The sequence below is a fragment of the Nymphaea colorata genome, chromosome 4 (assembly GCF_008831285.2).
Source record: "Nymphaea colorata isolate Beijing-Zhang1983 chromosome 4, ASM883128v2, whole genome shotgun sequence".
Classification (NCBI taxonomy): Eukaryota; Viridiplantae; Streptophyta; class Magnoliopsida; order Nymphaeales; family Nymphaeaceae; genus Nymphaea; species Nymphaea colorata.
Window position 1 is genome coordinate 23,748,430 of NC_045141.1, and position 8,525 is coordinate 23,756,954.

The following is an 8,525-nucleotide window of genomic DNA, read 5'->3' on the forward strand; positions in this document are numbered from 1 at the left end:
GAGTTAGAAAGACTTCCTTCAATCTTGGTATCAGAGCGCCAGGTTGCGTGGCCATCTCAAGTATCGTGGAGCATTGCAGAAGCAAGGAACTCCAAATCGCGTGCTATTGGTAAGAGTTATTTTTTGAAAGCTGGTATGGCTAATTCAAATACTCTCAATTTATCCCAATCCTTAGTGCCTATTTTTAATTGTGAGAACTATGAGTTTTGGAGTATCAAAATGAAGACTTACTTCATTTCACAAGATCTTTGGGAGTTAGTTGAGAATGGTTATGCAGAAACTGAAGTATCAAAGGCAGCAGGAAAGTCAATAGAGAAAATTGATGTTAAGAAATTTCGGAAGAAAGATGCAAAGGCACTCTCAGTATTGCAGCAGGCTGTATCAGAGACTGTCTTCCCAACTATTGCTGGTGCAAAGAAGTCAAGTGAAGCGTGGCTATTCCTCAAACAAAAATTTCATGGAGATAAGAAAATTACTATAGTTAAGCTCCAAATCTTAAGGAGAGAGTTTGAAACATTTTGCATGAAAACTGGTGAGTCCGTTCAAAATTATTTTTCTAGACTCTCTACTATTGTAAATCAAATGAAGAGTTTCGGTGAAGCCATAACCGAGCAAAAGGTGGTTGAAAATGTGTTAAGAAGTCTTCCTTTTAAATTTGATCATGTTGTCACTGCAATAGAAAAATCCAAAGATTTGTCTATTTATTCTATTGATGTACTTGACACATACCAGACCTGACATTGTGTTTTCAGTGAGTTTGATATCAAGGTTCATGCAAGATCCTTCAGTGCAACATCTTGGTGCAGCAAAAAGAATTCTTCGTTATATTCAATCTACACTCAACTATGGAATTTTTTATAAACCTGTGACTAACTTTGGTTTAATTGGATATACTGATAGTGATTGGGCAGGTTCTGTTGATGATCGGAAAAGTACAAGTGGTTTTGTATTTGGATTTGATTCAAGTGCTGTGTCGTGGTGCTCAAAGAAACAAAGTTCAACAGCCTTATCCTCTTCGGAAGCTGAGTATATTGCTGCTACTGCTGCTGCATGTCAAGCAATATGGATGAGACGTATTTTAGAAGATCTTCAATTGAAGCAAGAGAATCCAACTCAGTTATACTGTGATAACAAATCTACTATTTCCATGGAAAAAAATCCATCATTTCACGGAAGGACTAAACATATAGAGTTACGTTATCACTTTATTAGAGACGTGATTGAGAAAGAAGAAATTGAGTTGAAGCAATGTTTCACAAAAGAGCAAGTTGCGGATGGTTTTACAAAAGCACTACCACCATCAAAGTTTTTCAATTTTCGAGAAGCGATTAGAGTACAAGATTTTCACATTAAGGGGGAGAAATGTTAGTTAATGTGAACGTGTGAGCAATATGTGGAAGTGGAGATCGTGTGAACATGTGGTGGTTTTTTTTAGTTTCTTTTCTTTAACCATAAAAATAGGAATTAGTGGTTATGTGTCCACAAAATGGGGCCACTTTTTGGCAAGTGGCATTAGTGGGTAGTTTTTTCTTTTGTTCTATAAATACTAGTTTCATGCGTGTAATCGAAGGAGTGAAAAAGAATGAAAGTGTTGAGGTCTTTTCAAGTTTTATTTTAACGTGCCCTTTTGTAGTGTTGTTTGTTGTGGGAGTTAGAAAGACTTCCTTCAAGAAGATGCCTTGTTTGAAATTTTCAATACATATTTTCAGTATACCGAAGTCCACGGTTTTTCGCCTGTCGAACATGACTACATGCTTGATGCATGTCTCACACGGAGCCACAAACTTTATTTTCCCTTCTTATTTATACGAAATAGGAATACAGCGTCCTTGTTCAGGACACTAAATAAGTCACTAAATGGTGAAGATACCAACACACAACAAACCACAGGAAGACATCATCGTATTTTCAACTTCTCAAGAGAAAGGAAGAGCTCCTGGGCTTGTAAAACCAGATCATGGTCGTCCCATTCATCACGATGAGTCTCTGGTCGAGTCTGCCAGTTCTGTAAAGCTGCCTCGAGCATCCCCTTCCTCCAGCTCTCCACCATTGGGCAGCCACATTTCATTGCGAGCCAATCATCATACTCGAACCGTCAAAGTTGCAGCAGTTTTTTTTAAGTTAAAGCCATTATTAATAAGCTGGAATGTCAACCAACACTAGATTGGCAGACGTTGCACACACTGACACAACGCACTCACAATACTCAAATCTGAAAATTGAAACTTTCAAACTTGTGATTATTGGTCAATCTTATTAATGTGTCATTGCAATCACAAGCTCAGACATTATAACTTGTGTTCTCACGCATATCTCTGAAATAACCTGACATTTAAGTGATGTTAATCGGGAGAACAATTGTACCTGATATTCTGACATATTATGAGTGTAACGTTTAGGGTAACCAGCATCTTGTATCTGGGAGTAAAAGGCTTCAACGTCCTCCATCATCTCCATTTCAGTTGGAAGCAAGATCTTTTCTGAGAGAATGCCTGCCACCCATTTGCATTGTAATTCAAACATCGGAAAAGGAAGAATCTGCAGTGAACAAAAGAGCATTATTAGCCCCTTAATCATAAGTAACACCATTGCTTTACTATGTGTGAGAGAAAACCTTCCACGGTATGCCAATGAACGAAAGTGATGGAGCCAGTGACGGTGGGAAAACATGCTTATACAGAGGCCCAACCCTGTTGTCATCCACACTCACAACACCATTTGTCTCCAGAAATGGGAAATAATATTTATAGCTGCAATAAGAAGCATAAAACAGATGACAATTGAGAAAAAAAAAAAAAACCAATGCAAGTCCAAGGCTGCAACGAGTTTTGCATTTGGATGGGACAACTAAACACCATCTACAGACTGAGTCAAATTGGACAGGACAGAAGATTAGTCAGTCAGCAGACGGACTATATTAGAAAACTTAGACCAAGGGTGTAAATGGTAAAATATACTAAAGCAGTGAAGCTGGCCAGACAGTGAATTAGAATGGCAGGCTTCTCCAATGTTTCTACACCAATGCATAGACCGTAACTTTTGGAGGCATAGCTAGCTAGCATGTCTTTTCTAAAAATAGACCGTCAGATTCAAATTGAACAGTGTGAAGAGAAGAAATATGGATCGAGCATGCTGGTGTTTGTATGTGCATGTCGAATATGCATCCCACAGAAAAGATCTACTTCAAGAAAACTTACTTTTGAAGAACATTTTTAAGGCAAACCAGTTTAAGATAATACTGTACCCTGTGCAATGCATGATGACATCAGCTACAACTGAACTTCCGTCGTTGAATACCACTTCACCATCCTCATGGGCACTTTTGATCTGAATATAGTTTCAGCTAACATTAGCTTTTTATATTTCACACGATGATGTGGTACTACTCTTACCAACAGCTTCTTCTTCGGTAACATTTTGAGATATTAACAGTAGAGGAACTTCGTTACCGTGGAATGAAGCCACATGTTGTCGTAGCCTGGTTGCCGCTTTGTAGTTTGGATCAGTGCAGTCCTTGAGGAAATATGAACTTCCTTAGCCACTGGAGCAATGTCTCTGGAAATATCAGCACCACTGGCTGCATCACCTATTAAAACCACTACCTAAAAAAGGAGATTAAAAGAAAATGAGACAAACAATTATTTGGCATCTCGGATGCATGAAATACGCCGGGGTGTATTTTGATCTGGTGTGCCCACGTAATAGTATTATTCACATGGGCATGGCCAGGGCAGACGAACTTTTAAAAAAAATTGAGTGCTTCTGCATCAAGATTCTGAAAAACTCACTATGTCAACAGCTCAATAGCATGTAACAGGAACTACCATTATTTAATTTTATCATATTTCTAAAGAAAGAAAATGAACAGCCGTGAATCTAAATCAGTAGAAAGACACAGCAGATGTCCCAGACCAAAATTTATATTGAACAATGACTGAAGCAGAGGGTATATTATCGAATCGCAAATGCAGAGGATTTTGTACTTCGATGATATTTTTGAGACAGAAATGGATTAATGAGGTCATGATTTTAAAATACCAGTCTGGCATCCATGTCGAAATTTCAGAACTATTTAAAAGCATACTAAATTAATGATATGTTTTTAGGGTATAACATAAACAGAAGAATTCTCTGTGAGAAAAACGATCAAGCTTCCATCACGGGCAAGTACCAAAACGTAGATCGCTATGTCAATTAGCTGCCGTGTTCCAATCATTCACATACCTTATCCTCGAATGGTTCAGGAACACGATAGTTATGGCTGTGAATTTGCTTGCCTGGCCATCTATCAACACCTACAAGAAGCAATAGTACAGAAGCGGTCATGGAAGAAAGTAATTGAAGAATAGAAAGAGAAGTAGTTGAAGAACAGAAACAGACTTAATTTCATCACCATAAAAAGTATGCATGGCAGGCTGGAGATATGCTAACACTTCATTTTCATTGTCGCCTCTTGCTGAGGCAAAGGCGGCAAAGCCTCCCTCAGACCCTCTCCAATCCGTGGTTTGTCTAGGTGAAGATTCCTGGAAGAATCCTTCACTTCGTAGTTCTACTCGTTTGAGGAGGTAGTACCACAAGTATAATGTAAGTTCAAAACTCGATTTGGTTGCATGAAATGCATAGTTCGAATGAGCATTTCATCCAAGCATGCAAAACATGGGACTCTGAAGGTAAAATGAGGTCAGTAACAGGCAGCAGCACGAGCATATCGTTCATATTCTTAACACTCATGATCCTGCTTCAAATCAATCAAGAATGAATAGCTTTCCATTTCAGTTTGCGAACATGGTAGATTCCAACTCCCCTTCATGACCATGCAAGGTATAAGGTAGCACCAAATTACCAGGGATCTCAGCAACACGGGGCTCCGTGTGATGGCCGCTGCAGACCACGACGGCGTCAAAGACCTCAATCACGTCGACGGCCTCTTCGTCGCTTTTGACCTTCCGCGACCGAACCAGCCACCTCCCGTCCGCCGCCCTGGTTACATGGAGGACGTCGGTTTGGAATCGGATCAACTTCATGAGGTCAAAGTCCCTGGCGAAGCCCGAGAGGTAGGCGAGCACCTCCTCGTGGCTGGGGAACCGCCGCTCGTCGCGACCGCCACTGCCGTGAACGGGTAGTCGCAAAAGCCCATTGACTCCCTGGGGAGGTTGGTGCGGAGCGACTTGTAGAGGCTGCTTTGGACCACCGTCCGACTGGGGTCGCGGCCGAGGAGGTCACCGGAGTCGACCTCCGAAGTATAGACCCACGTCCCGCCAACAGTGTCACCCCGCTCGAAGACAACCACGAGGAGGCCCTCCCTCTTCAACTCCCTCGCCGCCACCAGCCCCGCGGCCCCAGCTCCGATCACCGCCACCTCCTTCGCCTCCATAGCGTCGCTCGCGTTAGTCCCCATCTCTCCCCCTATTTGTGGCTCCACATTCTTCAAGTCAGCAGTAAAAATTACAAACGTGAAAGGTGGATTTCAGGTCCGGGGACGTGGGAGGACAATTTGTTGGATCCGGTTTAGTATCCGATCATAGATATTTTTCTAGATAGATCAATCCATTATACATATCACTTCACTTCACAGGTTCCCTTTTCGGCTGAACAGGACCCAGTGGTCTATTCGTCCCCCTTGGCCCTCCCGATCTGATTTTGTGTGGATCTGGATATCTGCACGTAAGCATGTCACCATGATGGTACATTGTTAAGGGGACCTAATTGGACTGAATCAAAATCGGGAGCCCATGATCCAAGTGGAACACAAAACTTGCTTGCACGTTTCCTCTTCAATTTGAAAATTTGAACTCCAACCACCTTAATCTTCCGTTCTCCACAATTTTCTCCCTCCCCATCTTCTTCTTCTTCTCTCTTTATTTTAATTGTTACAGCGGGCTATGTGGTGCCGTCTCAAGCCCATAGATTTCAACTGAATTGGTATTTTAGACACTGGCACACGAGAGAGGGACGAAATTTTTCCCGTTCAAGTTGCTTCTTGAATCTTGGCTGTATTATCATACATGGAAAGCGAGGCTTAAGGGAGTTTTGTGGGTGTTTGCAAGCATGTGTCCACAAAGAAAAGAACAAAGGAAAAGCCAGCGGCACAATTAAGAATCATCAGCCAATGGTGCATGCGCATAGCCAGTTGGTGTACAGCCCTTTTCTTTTCATAATAAGGTTGGGAGACCTACTCTTCCCGCAGGCTTGCATCGAGAAGAGAGTAGTTCGCAGTTCGCAAGTCCAAATGATTCCCTTTGTTGAGTTTTCAAAAAGAAAATAACTTTTCCTTTCAAAACAAGTGCTTCAAACAAGGTTTTTTTTTTTTTTGCATGTGATTCAGGACGACATGCATGAGAGAAGTTTGCATCAAGATGATTGTCCAACAAGAATGCTGAAACCCACAGACCTCATACGGGAAAGGGGGTTGGACTTGACATGCAGATCTCATATCCTTCCCATGTGCTGGGAGGCAAAGACCACCCATACAGTAGTGATTTACTGCCACTAGCTGAGGGCTTCCGTTGCTGGAACTCAGGCTTGGAAAGAAAGAGGAAGACAGAGAGACGGAGCCATATGAGCTGGGGGCAGTTGCTCACACCATTCCCTTAAAGTTTTTCTTTATTTCCAAATGAATATTTTTAAATATTTTCTATGTTATGTATATGAGTTCTCCTTTGACATGACAACTGCTCACACCAACCTCTCAAGGTTTCTTTATTTTTAAAATATTTGTTATGCTGTGTATACTAGTGTCCACATGAAGATCTGTAAAGAGTGCCCTCTCCAGATTTTGTGTCTCGCTCGGCCACTGGAGAGAAGTGGATACTAGTTAAGGGTTATGCCAAAGTGCACACGCATACACACTCATATTCAGAGAGAGAGAGAGAGAGAGAGAGAGGAACATGCAGATGATTTGAGATAGAGAGAAAGAGAGCCTATGGCGAAAGCCGGCACGAGTGGCCTAAGAGAGAGAGAGGTCAGACGAGGATTGACAAGCAAAACCCTTGTCCAACTGCATTCAAGAAAGAGAGGTTGAGAGAGAGAGCAAAGGACAGCGAGTCATTGACAAACAGTACCACCCATCAGTGAAACCATGAGAGAGAGAGAGAGAGAGAGAGAGAGAGACGAGGGGAAGATACTTGGAGGGGCTGTTTGGCTGGGAAATTCTCTCTTGCATTGCCTACATGTGTTAAGTGACGTATCCGGTATTCTTTCATGCAATGCTTTGGATGATGATGGTGATGATGGTGGTGATGATCACGGTTGTTGTCGTGACCATGGAAGTTTTTGAGTGGGAAGATGGAAATGACTCCGTTATTTAAATTGTAAAACACGATTTGTACAACTTTTCTCTTAGAATGGTCAGACGAAGATCTTTTCCTACAATGGGCCTTTGCCTCCAAACGCGAGTTAATGGAGTTCATCACATGACCCAGATGCACCTGTCATCCTGTCTTATGCAGGACTGTGTTGAATAATTGAATAGACGTTGGTCTTTGCTTTGATGTTTAATGTGAGAAGGAGGTGCTTGCGAAGAGGAGAGCAGCAGCCGTGGCAGCGATTAAAAGCAGAGCAAGGAAAATCAAGGAAGCAGCTCTCTCCTCCTGAGGATGCTGCCTTGATCATTCAGATGAGCTTCCGAGCGCATCTTGTTCGTCCCACGCAGATGCTTCGAGGACATAGGGACCTTGCAATAGCCGATGCAAAATTGAAGGAACTTAGATCCTTGTTCGACTATTTCTTTTACGCCGAAGAACGACAGAGGTTCTCGGAAAAGATCATCCTCCCGCTGACTGTTGAAGACATTTCAGTAAATTAAAATTACAGTTTTAATTTTTTAATGACACTGGATTTTCTCATGGAGCACCATATTTCATGTTTTGCGAAACGCATTTTCTGAAAGCTGATTGAACCTCCATCTTTAATCTTGCTTTGTCAAGGTCCTGATTTGATGATCAGAGAGGCAGATAGGAGCATGATCAAAGAGCTGGAAGCCATGCTCGAGACCGTGGATCCACAACCTGCTGGTAAGTTGGCGTGGTTCAAGAGAAGGAAGTTTGATCTGCCTGAGACATGCAGCAATGGTGAACTGGTGGAGATGGCAAAGGGTGCGGCTGAGGTAGTGCAGATGCTTGACCAAGACAGTCACAAGGTGGACATCCATGGGTAGACACACAAACTTAGTGACGCATAGAGCATCTTTTCCGGTTTGTTGTCTATCAATTCCGCGGTAGTAGAAGTTTCTGACATGGTCGTTCGCGTTTTCCTTTCTAGTTGTATAACTTTTCCTTCTGAAACAGGAAGTTTTTGGAAGTATGGACCCCTTGTTGTGTTTATGCGCGTTACAAACACTACTTATAATATGATCCATATTTCTAGGCTTATTGTTGTCGTTGTCTCCATCTTCCACCGTTTACGTTCTATGTTTTTGGCCTCCTAGTAAAATGCTTTCCGTCCCTGATCGGATACGAATAAGCTAATAATAAGTTTGCCAACTTCTACCTCCACTCTTATTTGGTACGAGACCAGACTTCATTTGA

The 8,525-nt window shown here is 42.1% G+C and overlaps 1 protein-coding gene and 1 pseudogene across 1 annotated transcript; one reads left to right on the plus strand and one right to left on the minus strand.

Annotated features, from left to right (window-relative positions):
• Window positions 1–1,897: 1,897 nt before the first annotated feature.
• On the minus strand, window positions 1,898–5,398 carry LOC116253272 (flavin-containing monooxygenase FMO GS-OX-like 2; annotated as a pseudogene).
• Window positions 5,399–7,220: 1,822 nt separating this feature from the next.
• On the plus strand, window positions 7,221–8,155 carry LOC116253273 (BAG family molecular chaperone regulator 7-like). Its single transcript, XM_031628038.1, has 3 exons — window positions 7,221–7,298; window positions 7,472–7,795; window positions 7,889–8,155. Exons 1-3 carry the CDS (start codon window positions 7,221–7,223, stop codon window positions 8,153–8,155), a joined length of 669 nt encoding a protein of 222 aa, XP_031483898.1.
• Window positions 8,156–8,525: the final 370 nt, after the last annotated feature.